This window comes from Salmo trutta, chromosome 11, assembly GCF_901001165.1.
Source record: "Salmo trutta chromosome 11, fSalTru1.1, whole genome shotgun sequence".
NCBI classification, from domain to species: Eukaryota; Metazoa; Chordata; class Actinopteri; order Salmoniformes; family Salmonidae; genus Salmo; species Salmo trutta.
In genome coordinates, this window is record NC_042967.1 from 16,630,510 (window position 1) to 16,658,307 (window position 27,798).

Genomic DNA, 27,798 nt, shown 5'->3' on the forward strand with positions numbered 1-27,798 from the left:
GGGGTGTGTGAGAGGGTAGGGGTGTGAGAGGGTAGGGGAGTGAGAGGGTAGGGAGTGAGAGGGTAGTGGTGTGAGGGTAGGGGTGTGAGAGGGTAGGGGTGTGTGAGAGGGTAGGGGTGTGAGAGGGTAGGGGTGTGTGAGAGGGTAGGTGAGTGAGAGGGTAGGGGTGTGAGAGGGTAGGGGTGTGAGAGGGTAGGTGAGTGAGAGGGTAGGGGTGTGAGAGGGTAGGGGTGTGAGAGGGTAGGGGAGTGAGAGGGTAGTGGTGTGAGGGTAGGGGTGTGTGAGAGGGTAGGGTTGTGAGAGGGTAGGGATGTGAGAGGGTAAGGGAGTGAGACGGTAGGGATGTGAGAGGGTAAGGGAGTGAGACGGTAGGGGTGTGTGAGAGGGTAGGGGAGTGAGAGGGTAGGGATGTGAGAGGGTAAGGGTGTGAGGGTAGGGGTGTGAGAGGGTAGGGGAGTGAGAGGGTAGTGGGTTGGTAACTGGTAACCTACGGCATAACAAATGTTGCTAATGTCAAGATTAGTGGCGGTGGTAAGTCCTGTTCTGCTCATCTACTCTTCCATGGCGACATGCGGAGTGTCATAATGCCCCATCGTGCTAACCAGGGCCATGCCCAATCACCAATACCCAGTGACTCACTAGGAAGATTACATACTGCACACACACACATACACTCTTGCATGTACACATACCCAGGTGCACACATACGCACTCGTGTGCGTGCGCAAGCGCACACAGCTTCATTAGCTGAGACCATGAAAACCTTTAAACCTTTTGATTTGCTGTAAAATTAAATGAATATTGGCAGAAATAATTGTAGAAATGTGTGAAAATAAAAGCGTTAAGTTCAATGATGGATATCCATTACATGAGATGAAAATCTTCACAATTATTCCTGTCAATATTCACTTCTGGAATTTTACCACAAATCAAGCATGATTATTTGGAATTGTAAAGGTTTTCATCACTGCTGTAAAAGTAGGGCACCAACATTACATTTCCAATAGTCTGCTCCCACCTTGTGGACAATAGGAATGTTGCAGCGTTTGTCCTGTGGATTTATCCAAGTACTTATGTAAGGTACTTCCTTTTTATGGATTTGGTGGTAGGATAGGATAACCTGTCCTACATAAAACAGCTGCAGTTCACACACATAGGGGTTTTGTACACTTTACACGTGTAGGGGTATGTAACATGACAGTAATAAGCAACACATTGTTGTCTCAGTCAATGTCCTGCGTGTATATTCACTTCTGTTTTCTTGTCTCACTTGGAATGAAATGTGTACGTCCCCCTCTAACGTGATCTATTTCAACATGCATGTCTGTATCGGGTGACCTTGGCCAAGCATCCCTACCCCATCCCTACCCCTCATGGTGGCTGAAACAATTAGGCCCCTATAAAAAGAAATAGAAAATACGTTGCTTGCAAATCTACACAACGCAAGACATTGAACTTGGAATAAAAGTCGTTTAAAACGGAGCTCTACTAAGCAGCCATCTCTTTCTCAGCCTCTGCTACTTGTTGCCAGGAACCGGAGATAGACCGGTGACGTCCAATCATCTGCACAGCCCTCTCCTCTTTTCCCAGTTTGAGAGGGCTGGAATTACATGACATCATTTAAAGAGCGCCCCCGTACCACCAACGAGGAAAAAAAGAAAACTGGAATCCTCAATCCTCCATCTTCCCACGAGCTGGAAGAGAAAACACCTGAGCGCCGTTTGCCATTGGGACGCTTTCCGTTCCCTTGTCGATATCGCGCAGCCTGTACCATTGTTGGATTGGCCGCGGCGGTATCCCGGATAGTATCGGATTCGGGGAGGGGCGTTCTCTCCGCGCGGGGAATGGCGGAGCAGCAGGCTGCTGTGCTGAGGATTCAGTGTGGGAGAGAGATGGGGGCTTAGCACAATAAAATAGATCCCAGTCCTCTGTGTTTTCCACTCTCTCTCTCTCTGTTGTCGTTCTAAATCTCTGCTGCCCCTGGCCATGGATCCAGAGAAAACGTTGACGTTCTGCCTAGGACTCAAAGCAGAGGCGGTATGTTGATTTACAGATTTTGTATTATCAACATCTTCGCTTGATATGATTGCTGTGAGTTATGGTGATTTTGTCAACAACTGGGCAATATTATACTGCAGGGGTATTATGCTACTGTGTATGCCGTTGTGATGTTTTCTAAGCAATGTTCCTAGATTGCACGGATTTGTTGTCATACCGTCGATTCGGTGGATATCTGTTATTGTTGGAAATAATTCAATTGATATTGCAACAAATATTTAGGCTTCACAAGACTAAGATTTTATGGACAGTCTGAAGTTCAAGTTTTTCTAAATCAGGCTTTTTGAGCATAAATAGACTTGTTGTACAGCACACACACAACTGCATGATTATCCTTTAATTTATGTTTTATTTTAAGATGTGTTGCTGATATCTGAAAGTTGATTTCCTCATCTCTTTGTCTGGAAATTAATTTGCTGTAATGCACCAAAGAATGACCTCAATTTTACACAGCCCATAATTAGAAGTGCTTTTAGCTCCCGACCCCGCATAATAAAGGTAATTTATAACCCCTCTGCCAATGATGAAATACTATAGTGCTGGTTCAATGAGCTATAGGCCAAGGGCCGGGATAATGCAGGAGTTTACCAGGGCTGAAGTCCCTGGTCCCAGGCCCGTGGGGGGCCACAGAGGCAACAACAAAAAAACAACTATGAAGGAAATACAGTGCCTTCGGAAAGTATTCAGACCCCATGACATTTTCCACTTTTTGTTACTTTACAGCCTTATTTGAAAATGTATAAAATAAAATAAAATCCACAGCAATCTACACACAATACCCCATAATGGCAACGCAAAAACAGGTTTTTATATTTTTTTGCACATTTATTAAAATGGAAAAACAGAAATACCTTACTTATATAAGTATTCAGACCCTTTGCTATGAGACTCAAAATTGAGGTCAGGTGCATCCTGTTTCCATTGATCATCCTTTTGATGTTTCTACAACTTGATTGGAGTCCACCTGTGGTAAATTCAATTGATTGGACATGATTTGAAAAGGCACACACCTGTCTATATAAGGTCCCACAGTTGACAGTGCATGTCAGAGCAAAATCAAACCAAAGAGGTCGAAGGAATTGTCTAGAGCTCAGAGACAGGATTGTGTCGAGGCACAGATCTGGGGAAGGGTACCAAAAAATGTATGCAGCATTGAAGGTCTCCAAGAACACAGTGGCCTCCATCATTCTTAAATGGAAGAAGTTTGGAACCACCAAGACTCTTTCTAGAGCAGGCCGTCCGGCCAAACTGAGCAATCGGTAGAGAAGGGCCTTTGACAGGGAGGTGACCAAGAACCCGATGGTCACTCTGACAGAGCTCTAGAGTTCCTCTGTTTTTTCCCTTACTGTACATTATATATGTAGTATACTTCTTAAACCGCCAACCACAGGAAGACTCAGGAGCCCACTCTCAATGAGTGTAGACAGCCTGCTGCATTCTGCTGCCACTCTGCTAATCATCAGATGGGGAGGACAGGAGGTAGGGGGACACGTGGGTAACTGGGGAGGCCCTGCCTTGATTGGGTAACTGAGTATTAAATACATTTAAGTAAACTGCATTATAATTCAAATTGACTGGTCAATTGTGTGAATAATGGTCTGAGCCCAAAATCATAGGGGGCCCAAGAGGCAAAAAAACAGCAACAAAAAACAAATTATTTAATTTTTTTATTATAATTTTTATACAACCACAGGAGCCCACTCTCAATGTTCAACATACACCAGAGAGCATAATTTAGAACCAGAGAATCAACAGTTTATCCCAATAAAGCACATACAGATATCTGCCAAAATAAAGGAAACCCCAACATAAAGTGTCTTAATAGGGTGTTGGGCCTCCACGAACCAGAATAGCTTCAATGCACCTTGGCATAGATTCTACAAGTGGACCGAAACCAACACCATAACATATATAATGTACCCCTTGTTTACTCAAGTGTTTCCTTTATTTTGGCAGTTACTGGTATGCCTACAGTCGGGAAGGCCACAGTTTGGGCAACATTCACTCCAAATATCAGCTCCAGCTTCTTGCTATGTGACCATAGACATATAATCCATAGAAGTGAAATGGGTAGGACGGCGGCGGGGCAGGGGGCTATAAAAAATAACTAAGCCCCGGGCCCATGATTTCTTAATCCGGCCCTGTATAGGCCTAGAGGTCTTCCCGGCATGGCATGGTATATACAGAACAAGTCAGCTACAAGAATATGTGCATGTCACGAAGTCGGCTTCTCTCCTTGTTCGGGCGGTGTTCGGCAATCGACGTCACTGGCTTTCTAGCCATCGCCGCTCCATTTTTCATATATCCATTTGTCTTGTCTTGTTTCCATACACACCTGGTTATCATTTCCCCAATGAATTTACTTGTATTTAACCCTCTGTTTCCCATCATGTTTTGTGTGTAATTGTTTCCTGTTATTATGGTGTTTTATTACGCGCTTTACTTTTATGATGTTCTGTGTTTTGAGCGCGTTTTATTTCTGTAGTGCTCAGGTTTTTGGAACTAAAATAAAGTGTGCCTGTTTCCATCACTCTACTCTCTTGCACCTGACTTCGACTCTAATACACCCGTTGACAGAATTACACACCTCCAATGGAGTCAGCAGGAGCAGGTACCCCGGTTAGAGGAGTCGAGGAGCGCGTCCAGGAATATTCGGCCATGTTACAACATTTTGGTGCCATGATGGATCGCGTTGTCCAGACCATGGACCACTGGGAGAGACAGGAAGTCTCTCCAGTGCCACGACCAGCACAACCGGGGTTGTCTCCATCCGTTCCATCCGGAGAGAGTTCCAGTGGGATGAGTCTCTCCCTTCCCAGGGAGTATGATGGAACGGCAGCACAGTGCCAGGGATTCTTGTTACAACTGGACCTCTACCTGGCCACTGTGCACCCAGCTCCCTCAGGAGGGGAGAGAGTGGCGCCCTCGTCTCCTGCCTCACAGGAAGAGCGCTGGAGTGGGCAAACGCCGTGTGGAGAGAAGGAGACACGGCACAAGACCACTTCGAGGAGTTCACCCGTCTTCAACCATCCACCTGAGGGCAGAGCGGCGGGGGAGAGGCTCTTCCATTTGAGACAGGGGACGAGGAGCGCCCAGAACTTCGCCCTGGAATTCCGGACCTTGGCCGCCGGAGCAGGCTGGAACGACAGGCTCATAGGCTGCATCGACCACTATCGATGCAGCCTATGAGAGGACGTCCGATGTGAGCTGGCCTGCAGGGATGCCACCATTTTCTTCGACCAACTGGTGGATTTGTCCATCTGGTTGGATAACCTGCTGGTCACCCGCGGACGTCCAGAGGGGGCTCTGTCGGTTTCATTGTCCAGCACCCCCGCTCCGGTGCCCATGAAGTTAGGAGGGGCTGCTCATAGGGAGACTGGAGGAGGAGCCGTCACGTGCGCCATCTGTGGCCGCAGAGGACACACTGCCGGCCGGTGCCGTGTTGGTTTCTCTGGGAGTCAAGGTAACAGGCAGGGCACTCTGGCGTCACCCCAGGCGAGTTTTCACCACACTCATCCAGAGTCCTCTGTTTGTCAACTGTTTGTGCCTGTTTGTTTCCCTGAGTTTTCCCCACATTCCCAGCATAAGGCGCTCGTCAATTCAGGCGCAGCTGGGAATTTTATTGACAGAGCATTAGCCATTAAGTTAGGGATCCCCATTTTTCCTATAGTTAGACCCTTCCCGGTACACGCTCTAGATAGTTGACCATTAGGGTCCGGGCTAGTCAAGGAGGCCACCATATCCTTGGCCATGGTTATGCAGGGGAATCATGAGAGAGAATCAGTCTCTTTCTCATGGACTCTCCTGCGTTTCCTGTGGTACTAGGCCTTCCTTGGTTGGCTCTGCATAACCCCACTATTTCCTGGCAACAGAGGGCTCTCACGGGGTGGTCGCGAGAGTGCTCAGGGAGGTGTGTAGGGGTTTCTGTTGGTGCTACCACGGTGGAAAGTCCAGACCAGTTCTCCACTGTGCACATCCCCCCAGAATATGCCGATTTCGCGAAGGCGACTCAATTACCACCTCATCGACGGGGGGATTGTGCGATAAATCTCCTGGCAGACGCTGCGCTTCCCAGGAGTCACGTGTATCCTCTGTCGCAAGCGGAGACGGTAGCTATGGATACATATGTCTCTGAATCCCTGCGTCAGGGGTACATTTGGCCCTCTACTTCACCCGCCTCCTTGAGTTTCTTTTTTGTGAAGAGGAAGGATGGAGGTTTACGCCCGTGCATTGACTATAGAGGTCTCAATCAAATCACGGTGAAGTACAGTTACCCGCTACCTCTTATCGCCACGGCGATTGAGTCAATGCATGGGGCGCGCTTCTTCACAAAACTAGATCTCAGGAGTGCGTATAACCTGGTGCGTATCCGGGAGGGAGACGAGTGGAAGACAACGTTCAGTACCACCACAGGGCATTATGAGTACCTCGTCATGCCGTACGGGTTGATGAATGCTCCATCAGTTTTCCAATCCTTTGTAGACGAGATTTTCAGGGACCTGCACCGCCAGGGTGTAGTGGTGTATATCGATGACATTCTGATTTACTCCGCTACACGCGCCGAGCATGTGTCTTTGGTGCGCAAGATACTTGGACGACTGTTGGAGCATGACCTGTAAGTCAAGGCTCAGAAATGCCTGTTTTTTCAGCAGGCCGTCTCCTTCCTAGGGTATCGCATTTCCACATCAGGGGTGGAGATGGAGAGTGACCGCATTGCAGCCGTTCATAATTGGCCGACTCCCACCACGGTAAAGGAGGTGCAGCGATTTTTAGGGTTTGCCAATTACTACCGGAGATTTATCCGGGGTTTTGGCCAGGTTGCTGCACCCATTACCTCACTGCTGAAAGGGGGTCCTGTAAGGTTGCGGTGGTCGGCTGAGGCGGACAGGGCTTTTGGGCAACTACGGGCTCTGTTTACTTCGGCTCCAGTGCTGGCCCATCCGGATCCCTCTTTGGCATTCATAGTGGAGGTGGACGCATCCGAGGCTGGGATAGGAGCCGTGCTCTCACAGCGCTCGGGCACGCCACCGAAACTCCGCCCCTGTGCTTTCTTCTCGAGGACACTCAGCCCAGCGGAGCGTAACTATGATGTGGGGGACCGGGAGTTGTTGGCTGTGGTTAAAGCGTTGAAAGCGTGGAGACATTGGCTTGAGGGGGCTAAACACCCTTTTCTCATCTGGACTGACCACCGCAACCTGGAGTACATCCGGGCAGGGAGGAGACTGAATCCTCATCAGGCAAGGTGGGCCATGTTCCTTACCCGTTTTGTGTTTACCCTATCCTACAGACCAGGTTCCCAGAATGCGAAGGCAGACGCACTGTCCCGGCTGTATGACACAGAGGAGCAGCCCATGGATCAGACTCCCATACTCCCGGCCTCCTACCTGGTAGCGCCGGTCGTGTGGGATCTGGATGCGGAGATTGAGCAGGCGTTGCGTACAGAGCCCGCTCCCCTCCAGTGTCCCGTAGGGCGTATGTACGTTCCGTCTGCTGTCCATGACCAGTTGATCTTTTGGGCCCACACGTCTCCCTCCTCTCGTCATCCGGGGATCGGTCGGACGGTGCGCTGTCTGACTGGGAAGTACTGGTGGCCCACTTTGGCTAAGGACGTGAGGGTTTATGTCTCCTCCTGCTCGGTGTGTGCCCAGTGTAAGGCTCCGAGACACCTGCCCAGAGGTAAGTTACATCCCTTACCCGTTCCACAACAACCTTGGTCACATCTGTCAGTGGATTTCCTAACGGATCTTCCTCCCTCACAGGGAAATACCACGATCCTGGTCGTTGTGGATCGTTGTCGTCTCCTCCCTCTGCCTGGTCTCCCTACGTCCCTACAGACTGCGGAGGCCCTGTTTACACACGTCTTCCGGCACTACGGGGTGCCTGAGGATATAGTGTCAGATCGGGAGGGCTTGGAGGGCGTTCATGGAACATCTGGGGGTCTCGATTAGCCTTACCTCAGGTTTTCACCCCGAGAGTAACAGGCAGGTAGAGAGAGTCAACCAGGATGTGGGCAGGTTTCTGCGGTCCTATTGCCAGGACCGGCCGGGGGAGTGGGCAGCGTTTGTGCCCTGGGCCGAGATGGCACAGAACTCGCATCGCCACTCCTCCACTAACCTCTCCCCCTATCAGTGCGTATTGGGGTACCAGCCGGTTCTGGTACCGTGGCATCAGGGTCAGACCGAGACTCCTGCGGTAGACGACTGGTTTAGACGTGTGGAGGAGACATGGGAGGCCGCCCATGTCCATCTCCAGCGAGCCGCGCGTCGCCAGAAAGCCAGCGCGGACCGTCACCGCAGGGACCGGGTATGGCTCTCGACCTGTAACCTGCCCTCCGCCTGCCCTGCCGGAAGCTGGGTCTGTTTGTGGGGCCATTTAAAGTCCTGAGGAGGGTGAACGAGGTATGTTATAGATTACAGCTTCCCTCTGATTATCGTATTAACCCCTCGTTCCATGTGTCTCTCCTCAGGCCGGTTGGTGGCTGGTCCGCTCCAGGAATCTGAGGTGCCGGAGGTCCCTCCGCCCCCCTTTGGACATCGAGGGGGCCCCGGCGTACATCGTTCGTTCTATCCTGGATTCGAGGCGCCGGGTGGGGGGCCTTCAGTACCTCGTGGAGTGGGAGGGGTACGGGCCGGAGGAGAGGTGCTGGGTTCCGGTTGCAGATGTTTTGGATCCTGAACTGCTGCGGGAGTTTCACCATCGCCGGCCGGATCGCCCTGCGCCTCGTCCTTCGGGTCGTCCTCGAGGCAGGTGTCAGCGCGCCGCTGGAGCCGCGCGTCGGGGGGGGGGTACTGTCACGACTTCCGTCGAAGTCGGCTCCTCTCCTTGTTCGGGCGATCGACGTCACCGGCTTTCTAGCCATCGCCACTCCATTTTTCATATATCCATTTGTCTTGTCTTGTTTCCATACGCACCTGGTTTTCATTTCCCCAATGAATTTACTTGTATTTAACCCTCTGTTTCCCATCATGTTTTGTGTGTAATTGTTTCCTGTTATTATGGTGTTTTATTACGCGCTTTACTTTTATGATGTTCTGTGTTTTGAGTTTGTTTTATTTATGTAGTGCTCAGGTTTTTGGAACTAAAATAAAGTGTGCCTGTTTACATCACGCTACTCTCCTGCACCTGACTTCGCCTCTAATACACCCGTTGACAGTGCAATTACCATTCTCAAGATGATCTTTACATTGATTGTAGGCTTAGTTGTAGCGGGTATTATTCATGTGTTAGTGTGTATGTTAAAAAAGTTATCTCCTATTGAATACACTCACTAAGAAGAAAACTCCGCTACTGTAGGTGTTTGCTATCATAGCTGAATTTCTTGCATGCACGCACGCGCACGCATGCACACACACACACACACACACACACACACACTGTTGACTGTCCATCAGGCATTGTGCTATGAACGTTCCTAACCATTTACCTTGTGATGATAATAATATACAGTGAGGGAAAAAAGTATTTGATCCCCTGCTGATTTTGTATGTTTGCCCACTGACAAAGAAATTATCAGTCTATAATTTTAATGGTAGGTTTATTTGAACAGTGAGAGACAGAAAAACAACAAAAAATCCAGAAAAACGCATGTCAAAAATGTTATAAATTGATTTGCATTTTAATGAGGGAAATAAGGATTTGACCACTCTGCAAAACATGACTTAGTACTTGGTGGCAAAACCCTTGTTGGCAATCACAGAGGTCAGACGTTTCTTGTAGTTGGCCACCAGGTTTGCACACATCTCAGGAGGGATTTTGTCCTACTCCTCTTTGCAGATCTTCTCCAAGTCATTAAGGTTTCGAGGCTGACGTTTGGCAACTCGAACCTTCAGCTCCCTCCACAGATTTTCTATGGGATTAAGGTCTGGAGACTGGCTAGGCCACTCCAGGACCTTAATGTGCTTCTTCCTGAGCCACTCCTTTGTTTCCTTGGCTGTGGGTTTTGGGTCATTGTCATGCTGGAATACCCATCCACGACCCATTTTCAATGCCCTGGCTGAGGGAAGGAGGTTCTCACCCAAGATTTGACGGTACATGGCCCCGTCCATCGTCCCTTTGATGCGGTGAAGTTGTCCTGTCCCCTTAGCAGAAAAACACCCCCAAAGCATAATGTTTCCACCTCCATGTTAAACGGTGGGGGTGGTGTTCTTGGGGTCATAGGCAGCATTCCTCCTCCTCCAAACACGGCGAGTTGAGTTGATGCCATAGAGCACCATTTTTGTCTCATCTGACCACAACACTTTCACCCAGTTGTCCTCTGAATCATTCAGATGTTCATTGGCAAACTTCAGACGGGCATGTATATGTGCTTTCTTGAGCAGGGGGACCTTGTGGGCGGTGCAGGATTTCAGTCCTTCACGGCGTAGTGTGTTACCAATTGTTGTCTTGGTGACTATGGTCCCAGCTGCCTTGAGATCATTGACAAGATCCTCCCGTGTAGTTCTGGGCTGATTCCTCACCGTTCTCATGATCATTGCAACTCCACGAGGTGAGATCTTGCATGGAGCCCCAGGCCGAGGGAGATTGACAGTTCTTTTGTGTTTCTTCCATTTGCGAATAATCGCACCAACTGTTGTCACCTTCTCACCAAGCTGCTTGGCGATGGTCTTGTAGCCCATTCCAGCCTTGTGTAGGTCTACAATCTTGTCCCTGACATCCTTGGAGAGCTCTTTGGTCTTGGCCATGGTGGAGAGTTTGGAATCTGATTGATTGATTGCTTCTGTGGACAGGTGTCTTTTATACAGGTAACAAACTGAGATTAGGAGCACTCCCTTTAAGAGTGTGCTCCTAATCTCAGCTCGTTACCTGTATAAAAGACACCTGGGAGCCAGAAATCTTTCTGATTGAGAGGGGGTCAAATACTTATTTCCCTCATTAAAATGCAAATCAATTTATAACATTTTTGACATGCGTTTTTCTGGATTTTGTTGTTGTTCTGTCTCTCACTGTTCAACTAAACCTACCATTAAAATGATAGACTGATAATTTCCTTGTCAGTGGGCAAACGTACAAAATCAGCAGGGGATCAAATACTTTTTTCCCTCACTGTATCTCTTGAGGAGGACAATGTTTCTTCATAACTTCCATCGGTCGCTGTTTAAGTGGTCTTAGCTAACGGTCTCTTCTGCCAGAACAATCAGCTCCTTTGTATCTGTCCAGGATGCTCCTGTGGTCACTTTAGCTCGTAGAAAAAAGTGTTCCAAAAGGGTTCTTCGGGTGTCCCCATAGGAGAACCCTTTTTGGTTCCAAGTAGAACCCTCTGTGGAAAGGGTTTTCTGTACATGGAACCCAAAAGCGTTCTACCTGGAACCAAAAAGGGTTCTTCAAAGGGTTCTCCTATGGGGACAACCAAAGAACCATTTCAGATTCTAGATAGCACCTTTGTTTCTGAGTGTATAGCCTATTGTGTAAGAGGTGCCTGGGTTAACTCTGTCTCCCCTCAGTCTGGCTTGTTTTCTTACTCTCTTTACAGAACCATCATATCTCACAAGGCCAGCGCTGCCGTTATCTAACCCAGCAACACACACACACACACACACACACACACACACACACACACACACACACACACACACACACACACACACACACGCGCGCGCACACACACACACACACACACACACACACAAACTGGTGAACAGGCAGGAAGTGAGGAAGTGTGTTAAGCTGCTTGTCTCGCTGTCTGTCTGTGGCTTTGCGCCGTGGTTAGGTGTTAGTGTGGGAGACATCTACAACTTGTAGTAGAGGTGTCTTGTGGTTTTTAACATGGTCTCGGGGGATGATTGAATGACCTCTTCAGATTCAGTAATGTATGATGTATGATGTGGTGGGCAAAACCACAGACTCTCAAATTTACAGCAGAGTGGAGGCCTGTGATATTACAAGACTTCTCTTCCTGTAGATAAGACTGTTTGGCTGCCTGAAATCCCCTCCTACGCCAGTGAAATGCATTTACTGAGTTGTTGTTGCCGATCACTCCCAGTCAGATACAGTAGGTCTTATACTCCCAGTCAGATACAGTAGGTCTCATACTCCCAGTCAGATACAGTAGGTCTCATACTCCCAGTCAGATACAGTAGGTATCATACTCCCAGTCAGATACAGTAGGTCTCATACTCCCAGTCAGACACAGTAGGTCTCATACTCCCAGTCAGATACAGTAGGTCTCATACTCCCAGTCAGATACAGTAGGTCTAATACTCCCAGTCAGATACAGTAGGTCTTATACTCCCAGTCAGACACAGTAGGTCTCATACTCCCAGTCAGATACAGTAGGTCTCATACTCCCAGTCAGATACAGTAGGCCTTATACTCCCAGTCAGATACAGTAGGTCTCATACTCCCAGTCAGATACAGTAGGTCTCATACTCCCAGTCAGATACAGTAGATCTTATACTCCCAGTCAGACACAGTAGGTCTCATACTCCCAGTCAGATACAGTAGGTCTTATACTCCCAGTCAGATACAGTAGGCCTTATACTCCCAGTCAGATACAGTAGGTCTCATACTCCCAGTCAGATACAGTAGGTCTCATACTCCCAGTCAGATACAGTAGGTCTTATACTCCCAGTCAGATACAGTAGGTCTCATACTCCCAGTCAGATACAGTAGGTCTCATACTCCCAGTCAGATACAGTAGGTCTCATACTCCCAGTCAGATACAGTAGGCCTTATACTCCCAGTCAGATACAGTAGGTCTCATATTCCCAGTCAGATACAGTAGGCCTTATACTCCCAGTCAGATACAGTAGGTCTCATACTCCCAGTCAGATACAGTAGGTCTTATACTCCCAGTCAGATACAGTAGGTCTCATACTCCCAGTCAGATACAGTAGGTCTCATACTCCCAGTCAGATACAGTAGGTCTAATACTCCCAGTCAGATACAGTAGGTCTCATACTCCCAGTCAGATACAGTAGGTCTCATACTCCCAGACAGATACAGTAGGTCTTATACTCCCAGTCAGATACAGTAGGTCTTATACTCCCAGTCAGATACAGTAGGTCTCATACTCCCAGTCAGATACAGTAGGTCTTATACTCCCAGTCAGATACAGTAGGTCTTATACTCCCAGACAGATACAGTAGGCCTTATACTCCCAGTCAGATACAGTAGGTCTCATACTCCCAGTCAGATACAGTAGATCTTATACTCCCAGTCAGACACAGTAGGTCTCATACTCCCAGTCAGACACAGTAGGTCTCATACTCCCAGTCAGATACAGTAGGTCTCATACTCCCAGTCAGACACAGTAGGTCTCATACTCCCAGTCAGACACAGTAGGTCTCATACTCCCAGTCAGATACAGTAGGTCTCATACTCCCAGTCAGATACATTAGGTCTCATACTCCCAGTCAGACACAGTAGGTCTCATACTCCCAGTCAGACACAGTAGGTCTCATACTCCCAGTCAGACACAGTAGGTCTCATACTCCCAGTCAGACACAGTAGGTCTCATACTCCCAGTCAGATACAGTAGGTCTCATACTCCCAGTCAGATACAGTAGGTCTCATACTCCCAGTCAGATACAGTAGGTATCATACTCCCAGTCAGATACAGTAGGTCTTATACTCCCAGTCAGATACAGTAGGAATTATACTCCCAGTCAGATACAGTAGGAATTATACTCCCAGTCAGATACAGTAGGTCTAATACTCCCAGTCAGATACAGTAGGTCTTATACTCCCAGTCAGATACAGTAGGAATTATACTCCCAGTCAGATACAGTAGGAATTATACTCCCAGTCAGATACAGTAGGAATTATACTCCCAGTCAGATACAGTAGGAATTATACTCCCAGTCAGATACAGTAGGTCTCATACTCCCAGTCAGATACAGTAGGTCTTATACTCCCAGTCAGATACAGTAGGTCTCATACTCCCAGTCAGATACAGTAGGTCTTATACTACCAGTCAGATACAGTAGGTCTCATACTCCCAGTCAGATACAGTAGGTCTCATACTCCCAGTCAGATACAGTAGGTCTCATACTCCCAGTCAGATACAGTAGGTCTCATACTCCCAGTCAGATACAGTAGGTCTCATACTCCCAGTCAGATACAGTAGGTCTCATACTCCCAGTCAGATACAGTAGGTCTTATACTCCCAGTCAGATACAGTAGGTCTCATACTCCCAGTCAGATACAGTAGGTCTCATACTCCCAGTCAGATACAGTAGGTCTCATACTCCCAGTCAGATACAGTAGGTCTCATACTCCCAGTCAGATACAGTAGGTCTCATACTCCCAGTCAGATACAGTAGGTCTAATACTCCCAGTCAGATACAGTAGGTCTTATACTCCCAGTCAGATACAGTAGGTCTAATACTCCCAGTCAGATACAGTAGGTCTCATACTCCCAGTCAGATACAGTAGGTCTCATACTCCCAGTCAGATACAGTAGGTCTTATACTCCCAGTCAGATACAGTAGGTCTTATACTCCCAGTCAGATACAGTAGGTCTCATACTCCCAGTCAGATACAGTAGGTCTAATACTCCCAGTCAGATACAGTAGGTCTTATACTCCCAGTCAGATACAGTAGGAATTATACTCCCAGTCAGATACAGTAGGTATCATACTCCCAGTCAGATACAGTAGGTCTCATACTCCCAGTCAGATACAGTAGGTCTCATACTCCCAGTCAGACACAGTAGGTATCATACTCCCAGTCAGATACAGTAGGTCTCATACTCCCAGTCAGATACAGTAGGTCTTATACTCCCAGTCAGATACAGTAGGTATCATACTCCCAGTCAGATACAGTAGGTCTCATACTCCCAGTCAGATACAGTAGGTCTTATACTCCCAGTCAGATACAGTAGGTCTAATACTCCCAGTCAGATACAGTAGGTCTAATACTCCTAGTCAGATACAGTAGGTCTTATACTCCCAGTCAGATACAGTAGGAATTATACTCCCAGTCAGATACAGTAGATCTTATACTCAATTCTACAGCAACCAGTTGACAGTCCTGCTGACACTGTTGACAACATCTCACTTGCTCTCAGTGGTAATCGCATCAAACTGTCAATACTGCAGTCTTCATCCTTGTTACATCTTGAGTCAAGATGGACTGGTATAAGTTGCAACCAAACTAAAGAGCAAGTCTTCTTTTTTCCCCCTCTTTCAGCCAATCACAATTTCCAGTGTTGGGATACATCTTACTCTAACCCTGAACCTGACCCTAACCATAACCTGAAAGCTGTTGCCCATCAACAGAGTTACAGTTGATAGTTTGTTGATAGATCTGTAGAACACATATAGGGAACTATCCAAATAAAGTGTGACCAAACAACGGGATACAAGATTATCTAGATGTTTTGTAAAATCTCTGGTATTCCGTTCACACTGTCCAGTAACAGTACATTACTATCTTCACTCCTCTAACCAGGCTGACATCTGCTGTTAGTGGTCCTGCCGTTGACGGAGTGAGGTTTCCAGTCCAGAGCTGCCTGTGTAATGTTTATCCCAAACTAGTCTCACACTCCTCTGCTACTGCTGTGTGTGTCTGTGTGTGTGTGTGTGTGTGTGTGTGTGTGTGTGTGTGTGTGTGTGTGTGTGTGTGTGTGTGTGTGTGTGTGTGTGTTGCTCTGCTACTGTTTGATCAATACCTGGCACAGACGCCAGCTGCTTGTCCTCCCCCTGTACTCTACTGCTGCTGCAGTGCCTCACTTTGTTAGAGAGCAGCAGGAGTTGGATGGATGGATGGAGACTACTAGGAGGACTCTGGGTCAACCCTGATAGTGTGTAGTAATGTGTAGTTATATGTACTAGTTTTTAGTAGTGTGTAGTAATGTGTAGTAGTGCGTTGTAGTGTGTAGTAGCTTGTAATAGTGCGTAGTAGTGTGTAATAGTGCGTAGTAGTGTGTAGTAGTTTTTAGTAGTGTGTAATAGTGCGTAGTAGTGTGTAGTATTGTGTAATTGTGTGTAGTAGTGTGTAGTAAGGTGTAAGAGTGTGTAATAGTGTGTAGTAGTGTAATAGTGTGTACTAGTGTGTAGTAGGGTGTAGTAGTGTGTAATAGTGTGTAGTAGTGTGTAGTAGGGTGTAGTGGTGTGTAGTAGTTTGTAATAGTGTGTAGTACTTTGTAATAGTGTGTAGTAGTGTGTAGTATTGTGAAATTGTGTGTAGTAGTGTGTAATAGTGTGTAATAGTGTGTAGTAGTGTGTAGTAGTGTGTAATAGTGTGTAGTACTTTGTAATAGTGTGTAATAGTGTGTAGTAGTGTGTAGTAGTTTGTAATAATGTGTAGTAGGGTGTAATAGTGTGTAGTAGTGTGTAATAGTGTGTAGTAGTTTATAATAGTGTGTAATAGTGTGTAGTAGGGTGTAGTAGTGAGACATGTTGAGTAGCTACAGTTTTGACTATGTGTGAAGGTTAAGATGAAGGATTTCCCTAACTAACTGATTTGAAATCAGTCATTGTCATTAGCTACTGACTAGTTTCTGTTAGCCTGCACTAGTACCCTCAAACTAAACTCTGGACCTCTAAGACAGTTCCACTGCTTTTTTTCATTGTTCCCTTTTAATCCTGGGACACCAGGTGGGTGCAATTCATTATCAGGTAGAACAGAAAACCAGCGTGCTCTGGACCTCGTTTAGGTTGAATAACCCTGATCTAGTATGCGATTGGGGCTCCATTATGCAATGTGCTTATGGGTGATTATGGGTTGACTCCAATACAGTGCAGGCTCGGGTGATAGGCCTAGTACCAAATCTATGTGTGAGTTCAAACAGTGCTGGGGGGAGAGATGCAGTGTTGGGGAGAGAGATGCAGTGCGGGGGAGAGATGCAGTGTTGGGGGGAGAGATGCAGTGTTGGGGAGAGAGATGCAGTGTTGGGGTGAGAGATGCAGTGTTGGGGAGAGAGATGCAGTGTTGGGGAGAGAGATGCAGTGTTGGGGAGAGAGATGCAGTATTAGGGAGAGAGATGCAGTATTAGGGAGAGAGATGCAGTATTAGGGAGAGAGATGCAGTGTCGGGGAGAGAGATGCAGTGTTGGGGAGAGAGATGCAGTATTAGGGAGAGAGATGCAGTATTAGGGAGAGAGATGCAGTATTAGGGAGAGAGATGCAGTATTAGGGAGAGAGATGCAGTATTAAGGAGAGAGATGCAGTATTAGGGAGAGAGAAACAGTGACGGGGAGAGAGATGCAGTGTTGGGGAGAGAGATGCAGTGTTGGGGAGAGAGATGCCGTATTAGGGAGAGAGATGCTGTATTAAGGAGAGAGATGCAGTATTAGGGAGAGAGATGCAGTATTAGGGAGAGAGATGCAGTGTCGGGGAGAGAGATGCTGTATCGGGGAGAGAGATGCTGTATTAGGGAGAGAGATGCAGTATTAGGGAGAGAGATGCAGTATTAGGGAGAGAGATGCAGTATTAGGGAGAGAGATGCAATGTCGGGGAGAGAGATGCTGTATCGGGGAGAGAGATGCTGTATTAGGGAGAGAGATGCAGTATTAGGGAGAGAGATGCAGTATTATGGAGAGAGATGCAGTATTAGGGAGAGAGATGCTGTATTAGGGAGAGAGATGCAGTGTTGGGGAGAGAGATGCAGTATTATGGAGAGAGATGCTGTATTAGGGAGAGATATGCTGTATTAGGGAGAGAGATGCTGTATTAGGGAGAGAGATGCAGTATTAGGGAGAGAGATGCAGTATTAGGGAGAGAGATGCTGTATTAGGGAGAGAGATGCAGTATTAGGGAGAGAGATGCAGTATTAGGGAGAGAGATGCTGTGTTAGGGAGAGAGATGCTGTATTAGGGAGAGAGATGCTGTATTAGGGAGAGAGATGCAGTATTAGGGAGAGAGATGCTGTATTAGGGAGAGAGATGCTGTATTAGGGAGAGAGATGCAGTATTAGGGAGAGAGATGCAGTATTAGGGAGAGAGATGCAGTATTAGGGAGAGAGATGCCGTGTCGGGGAGAGAGATGCAGTATTAGGGAGAGAGATGCCGTGTCGGGGAGAGAGATGCAGTATTAGGGAGAGAGATGCAGTGCCCAGTGCAGCCTGGCCAACAGAGACCCACCGTCAGCTGACAAAAGGCTGACTGGTCATTTGCATGTTTGGTGACATGCCGTCCGGTCAGACTGAGTCGGGTGTAAAAATAAGCCCAGTGTCTCCATCCATGCGAGCATTGTGTCCTCTGTGGCTGGACTCCCGCAGTCAACTGCAACACTAAACAGATAGGCATTTTCCTTTTACTGTTATGCAACCGTCCTCCTGTCTGTCTGAAATGGACACACACAGGCGTTGTGTTGCGTTGCGTTTGGTTGTGTGTTTGAGGTAGACGTGCCGAGTACAATGGAGGTATTGTATCTGGGGATTGTAAGCGTGAAGTGGGCTCGCTCACTGATTTCCATTGCAGATGGACTCTGGTATCAAGGATGATAGTACGCTTACAAGTGATCACAATCGCATTGCTCTTTTTTGGTTATGCAAATCCTTTAGCCAATATGTGCTTTTGACTTGATTATGGACTAATCCTTTTTACAGGAACTGTCCTGTTCCACAGTTCATGTGAATGCTGGGTCGTGTTCAGTAAGGAATAACATGTTTTAACTGTAGTCAATCAGTGAAGTTAGTACCAACTTAACTTGCTCAATAAGAACACAGATTTTCGTTTTCCATTGCAAAATGTACCCTACTACTGAACATAACCCTGTCTGTAAGGGCCTGTCTGTCTGTAGGTGCCTGTCTGTCTGTAGGGGTCTGTCTGTCTGTCTGTCTGTCTGTCTGTCTGTCTGTCTGTCTGTCTGTCTGTCTGTCTGTCTGTCTGTCTGTCTGTCTGTCTGTCTGTCTGTCTGTAAGGAGGCGCCAGGCTGGGAAATTGATAAATGATAACCTGAAAATTACATCACGGTTGTTTTGGACTCCGTGTACCTTGTTGTCCCCTTTCACTGCAGGATCACTGCGAGGTTGTTTGTTTGTGTGTGTTTGTGTGTAACTGGTTGAGAGTGTGTCGGGGGTTGACTGTGGTGGCCCTGTAGAGTTGATCTTTTAGGCGCTGTCTGTCTGGGATCTCACTAGGGGCCTATTGAGCAGAGAGAGAGAAAGATGGAGAGAGAGAGACACAGAGAGAGAGATAAAGAAAGAGAAGAGAGAGAGGGAGAGAAAGATGGAGAGAGAGAGACACAGAGAGAGAGATAAAGAAAGAGAGAAACAGAGAGGGAGAGAAAGATGGAGAGAGAGAAAGAAAGATGGAGAAAGAGAGAGATAAAGAAAGAGAGAAACAGAGAGAGGGAGAGAAAGATGGAGGAAGAGAGAGATAAAGAAAGAGAGAAACAGAGCGAGGGAGAGTTTCTGTTACAAAGTTTTTGTCCTGCGAGTATCCTTGAGAAGCTAGTGAAAATAGGGCACACTGATTACTGCCTGCTGATTGGAGACCACATACCACCTTTGTACACTTGCTACCAGACTCCCTTCCCAGTAACAGAAATAACACACATTTAACACAGAGACTGACACAGTCAGGCTGTCTGGATAGGTGAACATCCACAGTCAGGCTGTCTGGATAGGTGAACATCCACAGTCAGGCTGTCTGGATAGGTGAACATCCACAGTCAGGCTGTCTGGATAGGTGAACATCCACAGTCAGGCTGTCTGGATAGGTGAACATCCACAGTCAGGCTGTCTGGATAGGTGAACATCCACAGTCAGGCTGTCTGGATAGGTGAACATCCACAGTCCACTGTCTATATAGGTGAACATCCACAGTCCACTGTCTATATAGGTGAACATCCACAGTCAGGCTGTCTGTATAGGTGAACATCCACAGTCAGGCTGTCTGGATAGGTGAACATCCACAGTCAGGCTGTCTGGATAGGTGAACATCCACAGTCAGGCTGTCTGGATAGGTGAACATCCACAGTCCACTGTCTATATAGGTGAACATCCACAGTCAGGCTGTCTGGATAGGTGAACATCCACAGTCAGGCTGTCTGGATAGGTGAACATCCACAGTCAGGCTGTCTGTATAGGTGAACATCCACAGTCAGGCTGTCTGGGTAGGTGAACATCCACAGTCAGGCTGTCTGGGTAGGTAGGATCGTAGGATCGTATACCCAAAAACAGACTACTAAATATTGGTACTGGGGGGATCGTATACCCAAAAAACAGACTGCTAAATATTGGCACTGGGGGGACCATATACCCAAAAACAGACTGCTAAATATTGGCACTGGGGGGACCATATACCCAAAAACAGACTGCTAAATATTGGCACTGGGGGGACCATATACCCCAAAACAGACTACTAAATATTGTCAGTGGGGAGACCATATACTCAAAAACAGACTACTAAATATTGGCACTGGGGGGACCGTATACCCAAAAACAGACTAATAAATATTGGCTTATAGGCGTTACAGATGTTAAGTGAACTGGACAAGGTTTTATGGGGAGACTGTATTTATTAGATGTATTAGCTAAACTGTAAATACAGAATGAAGGGTTGGCCTCTCTCTCTCTCTCTCCTCCCATTCCTCTCTTTCTCTGATGTGCAGCCTGTCTGTCAGTCAGTCTGGCTCTGCCTGTGTAAATGTCAGCTGTATTAACTCTGCCCCCCCGTTCTCTCTCCAGATGACCATCTCCCTGCAGGGGCTGGAAGGACCAGCAGCTAAGGTAAGGAGTCTAACCTTTCAATCCCCAGTCATTCATTCACAACAACCAGCACAGCACATAGAAAGGAACTAGCGGTGGGAGGCAAACAAGGAAAACGATTAACAAGAAAAGGGTTGAGAGGTAGAGAGAGGTAGAGAGAGAGAGAGAGAGAGAGAGAGAGAGGTAGAGAGAGGTAGAGAGAGAGAGAGAGAGGTAGAGAGAGGTAGAGAGAGGTAGAGAGAGGGTAGAGAGAGGTAGAGAGAGGGAGAGAGAGGTAGAGAGAGGGAGAGAGAGGTAGAGAGAGGTAGAGAGAGGTAGAGAGAGGTAGAGAGAGGAGAGAGAGAGGTAGAGAGAGGTAGAGAGAGAGTAGAGAGAGGTAGAGAGAGGTAGAGAGAGGTAGAGAGAGAGTAGAGAGAGGTAGAGAAAGGTAGAGAGAGGGAGAGAGAGGGTAGAGAGAGGGTAGAGAGAGGTAGAGAGAGGTAGAGAGGGAGAGAGAGGGAGAGAGAGGGAGAGAGAGGGAGGGAGAGGGAGAGAGAGGGAGAGAGAGGGAGAGAGAGGGAGAGAGGGAGGAGAGAGGAGAGGGAGAGAGAGGGAGAGAGAGGGAAGAGAGAGGGAGAGAGAGGGAGAGGGGAGAGAGGAGGAGGGAGAGGGAGAGAGAGGGAGAGAGAGGGGAGAGGGAGAGAGAGATAGGGGAGAGGGAGAGAGAGAGAGGAGAGGGGAGAGGGAGAGAGAGAGAGAGAGAGAGAGGAGGGTAGGAGAGGACGAGAGAGAGAGAGGAGAGAGAGAGAGGGAGAGAGAGGAGAGAGAGGGACGATAGGAGGGAGAGAGAGAGAGGGAGGAGGGAGAGGAGAGAGGAGGGAGAGGAGGGAGAGAGAGAGGGAGAGAGAGAGAGAGGGAGAGAGAGGGAGAGAGAGGGAGGTGGAAAGTGGTAGGGGAGGGAGGGAACTATAGGGGGCTAATAACAGTACAACACTGAAGATGAACTAGGAATCTGAAGACAAGGGAGAGAGGGAGGGAGGGAGGGAGGGAGGGAGGGAGGGAGGGAAGGAAGGAAGGCAGGAAGGAAGGAAGGCAGGAAGGAAGGAGGGAGGGAGTGCAAAAAAAGAGGGAGGGATGGAGAGAAACTAGGGGGGTAAACAAGCAAAATGAAGAAAAAGGGGGATGAGAGGGAGGGGTGAAGAGAGAAAGGGATGGAGGGAGGACACTAGAGGGCTAACAAGCATTCTGAAAAAACAAGGAATGTTCATCTCACACTGTGTTGCTACCTGCTCTCAAAGCTGCAGGGTTTCTACATATTGGATCAGCTATTTGTCCAGCTCCTGTGAAAAGGTGTGGGTGTGTATACTGCAAAACCCTCTCCTGGTATCACTAACACGCTAACTAACCTTGAATTAACACGTAAACCAGCTTCGGACTTATGTACCTATAACAAGCATCTTCAGCATGATATCCACTATGGTTTAGATAACAGGCCTCATTGCCAAAATCCTGAAGTATCCCTTTAAGTGCTTCACTCCTGCTTGCCCACAGTCTTCACTCCTGCTAGCCCACAGTCTTCACTCCTGCTAGCCCACAGTCTTCACTCCTGCTAGCCCACAGTCTTCACTCCTGCTAGCCCACAGTCTTCACTCCTGCTAGCCCACAGTCATGTGGATGTTTTGGTCAAAGTGGTCAAGTAGCCTAGTGATTCCGCGGTTTTACATTACACGTCAACGATGATGAATGTGTGGAAAGACCAGATTAAGACATCCTAGATAACGTTTATTTTCTCATTGCAGACGACTGTGTCTCCAAAGGGTTCAGACATGGGAACCATCAACAAGGTTAGAGATGTATTCTGTTTATGTCTGCTATCCACTGTTTCTCAATAAAACATACAGTGCATTTGGAAAGTATTCAGACCCCTTGACCTTTTCCACATTTTATTACGTTATGGCCATATTCTAAAATGGATTAAATAGTTTTTCCCCCTCGTCAATCTACACACAACACCCCATAATGACAAAGCAAAAACAGGTTTTTAGAAATGTTTGCTAATTTATTAAAAATAAAAACATTTACATAAGTATTCAGACCCTTTACTCAGTACTTTGTTGAAGCACCTTTGTCAGTTATTACAGCCTCGAGTCTTCATGGGTGTGACGCTACAAGCTTGGTACACCTGTATTTGAGGAGTTTCTCCCATTCTTCTCTGCAGATCCTCTCAAGCTCTGTCAGGTTGGATGGGGAGTGTCGCTGCACAATTATTTTCATGTCTCTCCAGAGATGTTCGATCGGTTTCAAGTCCGGGCTCTGGCTGGGCCACTCAAGGATACATCCCCACAGCATGATGCTGCCACCACCATGCTTCACCATAGGGATGATGCCAGGTTTCTTCCAGATGTGACGCTTGACATTCCGGCCAAAGAGTCCAATCTTGGTTTCATCAGACCAGAGAATCTTGTTTCTCATGGTCTGAGAGTCCTTTAGGTGCCTTTTGCCAAACTCCAAACGGGCTGTCAGACGGGCTGTAGAGTGCTGCAGAGATGGTTGTCCTTCTGGAAGGTTCTCCCATCTCCACAGAAGAACTCTGGAGGTATGTCAGAGTGACCATCGGGTTCTTGGTCACCTCCCTGACGAAGGCCCTTCTCTCCTGATTGCTCAGTTTGGCCGGACGGCCAGCTCTAGGAAGAGTCTTGGTGGTTCTGAACTTCTTCCATTTAATAATGATGGAGGCCACTGTGTTTATGGGGACCTTCAATGCTGTAGACATCTTTTGGTACCCTTCCCCAGATCTGTGCCTCGACACAATCCTGTCTCTGAGCTCTACAGACAATTCCTTCGACCTCATGGCTTTGTTTTTGCTCTGACATGCACTGTCACCTGTGGGACCTTATATAGACAGGTGTGTGCTTTTCCAAATCATGTCCAATCAATTTAATTTTCCACAGTTGGACTCCAATCAAGTTGTAGAAACATCTCAAGGATGATCAATGGAAACAGGATGCACCTGAGCTCAATTTCGAGTCTCATAACAAAGGGTCTGAATACTTATGTAAATAAGGTATTTCTGCTTTATATTTTTATAAATTTGCTAACATTTCTAAAAACCTGTTTTCACTTTGTCATTATGAGGTATTGTGTGTAGATTGATGAGGAAATGTTTTTATTTAATCCATTTTAGAATAAGGCTGTAACGTATCAAAATGTGGAAAAACGGAATGGGTCTGAATACTTTCTGAATGCGCTGTGTATACCTGGTTAAGTAAATGTAATGAATACATTTTTGTTTGACGCTAACACATCTGACCCACTCAACTATTCAAGGGTTTGATGACTAGTTAAGTAGTTAAATCAGACGAGATGGTGCTGGGCTGGAACAAAAAAGTGCAACCCTGGGGGGTACTCATCTCCAACCCCACAACTGGAAATTTGAGAAACACCCTGCTCAAGCTAAAAGACCATGGTGTTGTTGTTTACTATGTACGTTGTTGTCATGTCATGTCTTGTCCACTAGGGGGTGAAAGACCAAGCTGGCTCAGGCAGCCAGCCCATGCTCAGTCATAAGTACTGCCCTGGGGTCAACAACAACCCAGGCTACCTGTGTGAGACCGGCCACTGCTGTGGGGAGACAGGATGCTGCACCTACTACTACGAGCTGTGGTGTGAGTAACAACCAGTCGAGTACCAGCCAAGAGGCTTGTCTTGTCAGCATTTTCTGTCACACAGCTATACTGATGCATTGTGGTATGTAACCAGACCAGATCGGGAGTTTAACATGAGCAAGCCCTTAAGGCTGGTCCTCCGATCAAACTGTAGACGGTTTTGTCTTATTATGGTATAATACATTTCAATTTATAAAAGCTTTTTCAAGATGATTATGCAACAGTATAGCTACCAGAGGCTGTTCAATAATTGGGATTAATAAAGTTGCTTAAATTCAATTCAGTATTGACAGTGTCTCTGCGTGTCTGTATCCTGCAGGGTTCTGGCTGCTGTGGACCATTGTGATTCTGTTCAGCTGTTGCTGTGCCTACCGCCACCGGCGGGCCAAGCTGCGTGTCCAGCAGCAGCAGAGACAGAGGGAGATCAACCTGATCGCCTATCACGGAGCCTGCAACTACCCTGCGTCCATGTTGGACCTCAGTACGTATAGCTACGGTCGCCTCTCTCCCTGGTCCTTTCATTGTCGCCGTCACCTTGTCGTCTTATTAGCAGACCTGGGTTCAAATAGTATTTGAAATGTTTGCTCATTTGCTTGAGTCTGTCTAGGGTGCTAGATTGGTTGGATTTGAACTTTTGGGACTATTCCGTTGGCTGCATTGTGCCAGGGAAGGTCAACGAAGAACAACTTAAAGCCCCGATGCAGTCTTCTTAATTTTATTTTCAAATGTAAACAACTCCAGATATATTTTTGTATAATTTGTTTTCCTGAGCCTCCTTTTGCCATTGAAATGCTCAGTCTGATCGTGTGGGCGTGTTGATACAAGTGTTAATATACAGTATTTACATACACAACCCTGACTGGCGGATAGGAGCACCTAGACTCTAGAGCCTACTCCGCGTACCCCTTCAAAGTAGGAGGATACATATGCAAATAAAAGATGACTAGTCATTGGTCAGAATAATCAGATCTGATTGTGATGTCATGATCTGGGCCAAAAACTCCATCTCACCTGAACAGGCTAAAATTCCAGGATTTTTTTTTTAAACAGCTCTTACACAAAAATGGCATTATCATAATTTTCTCAATTTCAGAGTGTCATTTCGACCTCATAGTGTGGAAATATCATTAAAAAAACAAGACTTGAATGCACTGCACAATTACTATTTTGGAGCTTGGTGTTTCAGTCCCTATTGCTGCTCATGTAACCCTAGTGGTTAGGAGATTAAATTGATTATCTGTCATGTGTTATACTGTAGGTTTCCTGGCCTCCTTCAAGCTGCCGTCCTATGAGGAGGTGGCAGCCCAGCCCCCCTCACCCCCTCCATCCTACAGCTCCGTCTTTGCTCTGCAGGGGGCGATGGGGGGCGCCACCGCTTACACAGCCACCCCTTACGGTTCAGCCTACCCCCATCACCACCAGCAACAACCCCCCGGCCCTCCCTCCTACTTGGTTAGCTCCAGGGCGGGCCCCAGCGGTGCCGGTGGTGGCCTGACCTCATCTCAGAGTTCAGACAACTACACCAGCTGCTCCTGCGAGTCCTGCTCCCTCCTCACCTCCCCATCCAGCGCCTCCTTCTCTGTCCAGGTGACCTACGAGACGGATAATACCAGCCATGCCTCCACGCCCGGTAGCGAGGTTGGAGGAGGAGGGGGGGAGGTCCTGAGAGGCTTCCCCAGGGAGGGTTCATCTCTGGAGGGAGTTGTGTCTGCCAGGTCCCCTTTGTCTCCTGGAGGATATCCACCTCCTCCTCTGCCCCCTCCTCCACCTGAACTTCTACCTACACCTTCTCCCACAGCGTCTTCTCCTCTCCCTCCCACTCTCCCCCTTCCCAAACTATCTTCTCCCTCTCCACTTCCTCCTTCACATCATCCGCCGCTCCCTCCACTCATCCTTATGGACCCCCTGGCTGTGCTGGCTGAGCAGAGAGGGGTGGAGGGCGGCCTGAGTGAAGGGGGGGTCACAGAGAGACAGAGCCCTTCCATCCTCTCTCCCCCCAAGCCCACCCAGTCTCCCCCAAAACACGCCCTCTTCTCCACCAATGTGGACTTCTTCGAGCCCGTGGAGAAAGAGAGGAGAGAGGAAGATGAGGAGGAAGAGGAGGATGAGGATCATTTCCGTCACCGCCGGCTCACAGGCGACTCCGGCATCGAAGTGTGCCGCTGCCAAGTGAAGAGCGAGGAAGAGGATGCGGAGAAGAAGGTGAAAGAAGATCAAGATGGAGAAGGGGATGGAGTGGAGGGGGCGGGTTTCCTCCATGACAGTGTGGACTGTTCCCTCAGAGCGCAGCAGGTCGCCCAGTGTGGCCACGCCTCCTCGACCATCCCCAGGGGCGGGGACGCCATCATCACCGTGGAGTCGTCATGAGGACAGCCAATGAGGGCCAACTAATTCGGTCAGGTGACCAAAACTCACTTGACTGACTACAAATGGAGCCAATGGCGCTTAAAAGTGTTTACTTTGACCCAGTAGCACCCCCTACTGTTCAAGCCAGGAAGGAAGCCAAGGCCCACATCAACTAGTATGGGCCTGCTTGTGTTAACGGCTTACTGTAGTAATGTCAAGTCACCATAGTAACACAGAGGAAGTGGATCATCACAGCCTTCTAATTGAAAGGAGGAAGGAAGTCGTTACAGAGGGAGTCGGACTGTTTATCTGTGTTGATCTTTCTGACGGTCATTATCATTCTGTCCCGCTGTGCTGCCACCGGGAACAAAGACACCTTTTATTATTTCTCAAAGTGCAGAAACCAATGCGGCAGTGAAACTGCTAACGATACTCTCTCTCTCTCTCTCTCCTCTCTCTCTCTCTCTCTCTTTCTGTCTCTCTCTTTCTGTCTCTCTCTCTCTCTCTCTCTGTCTCTCTCTTTCTGTCTCTCTCTCTCTCTCTTTCTGTCTCTCTCTCTCTCTCTCTCTTTCTGTCTCTCTCTCTCTCTGTCTCTCTCTTTCTGTCTCTCTCTCCCTCTCTCTCTCTCTTTCTGTCTCTCTCTCTCTTTCTGTCTCTCTCTCCCTCTCTCTGTCTCTCTCTCCCTCTCTCTCTCTCTTTCTGTCTCTCTCTCCCTCTCTCACTCTCTTTCTGTCTCTCTCTCCCTCTCTCACTATCTCTTTCTATCTGTTTCTTTCTCTCTCGTCACAGGAAGAGGAGCAACAGCTGCATGAGACAGTATAAAGTCAGCACAATGTTCACACAGTCTCCCTCGCACACACACACACACACACACACACACACACACACACACACACACACACACACACACACACACACAACAACCCACCTGCTGTGTCTGCAGCTCTGCTGCACCTGCCCTTTTGCTTTGCAAAAATACCTCCCGCTTTCTTCCTCTCCCCATCCTCCCATCAGAGTACGGTTTGCTCCTCTTCTCTTCTCCTCCTCTCCTCCTCTCCCATCCCTCTCTCTCAGAGCAGCCTGCCTTTGACGAGGGCCAGTAGTTGATGTTGCTGTTGGATGTACAGTCATTGACAAGGTGAGACTGGGTCTAGTC

General features: G+C 47.8%; 1 protein-coding gene across 3 annotated transcripts; it reads left to right on the top strand.

Annotated features, from left to right (window-relative positions):
* The first annotated feature begins 1,518 nt into the window (after window positions 1–1,518).
* On the top strand, window positions 1,519–27,139 carry LOC115202326 (proline-, glutamic acid- and leucine-rich protein 1). Of its 3 annotated transcripts, none has more exons than XM_029766411.1 (7): window positions 1,519–2,037; window positions 20,632–20,673; window positions 21,930–21,987; window positions 22,431–22,475; window positions 24,149–24,296; window positions 24,616–24,777; window positions 25,555–27,139. In XM_029766411.1, exons 4-7 carry the CDS (start codon window positions 22,458–22,460, stop codon window positions 26,661–26,663), a joined length of 1,437 nt encoding a protein of 478 aa, XP_029622271.1. In that variant the 5' UTR covers window positions 1,519–2,037; window positions 20,632–20,673; window positions 21,930–21,987; window positions 22,431–22,457; the 3' UTR covers window positions 26,664–27,139. The 3 variants fall into 3 exon arrangements, with proteins under 3 accessions (XP_029622271.1, XP_029622270.1, XP_029622269.1); XM_029766410.1 differs by having other exon boundaries at window positions 21,930–21,981; XM_029766409.1 differs by lacking the exon at window positions 21,930–21,987.
* Window positions 27,140–27,798: the final 659 nt, after the last annotated feature.

What these genes read in the sequence shown, in the direction of transcription:
- LOC115202326 (XM_029766409.1), top strand. Translation starts at nt 1,987, where the DNA reads ATGGATCCAGAGAAAACGTTGACGTTCTGCCTAGGACTCAAAGCAGAG. An exon ending in TGGAAGGACCAGCAGCTAAG is followed by an intron (nt 20,674 to 22,430) that starts GTAAGGAGTCTA and finishes TTCTCATTGCAG; the next exon opens with ACGACTGTGTCTCCAAAGGG. An exon ending in TGCGTCCATGTTGGACCTCA is followed by an intron (nt 24,778 to 25,554) that starts GTACGTATAGCT and finishes GTTATACTGTAG; the next exon opens with GTTTCCTGGCCTCCTTCAAG.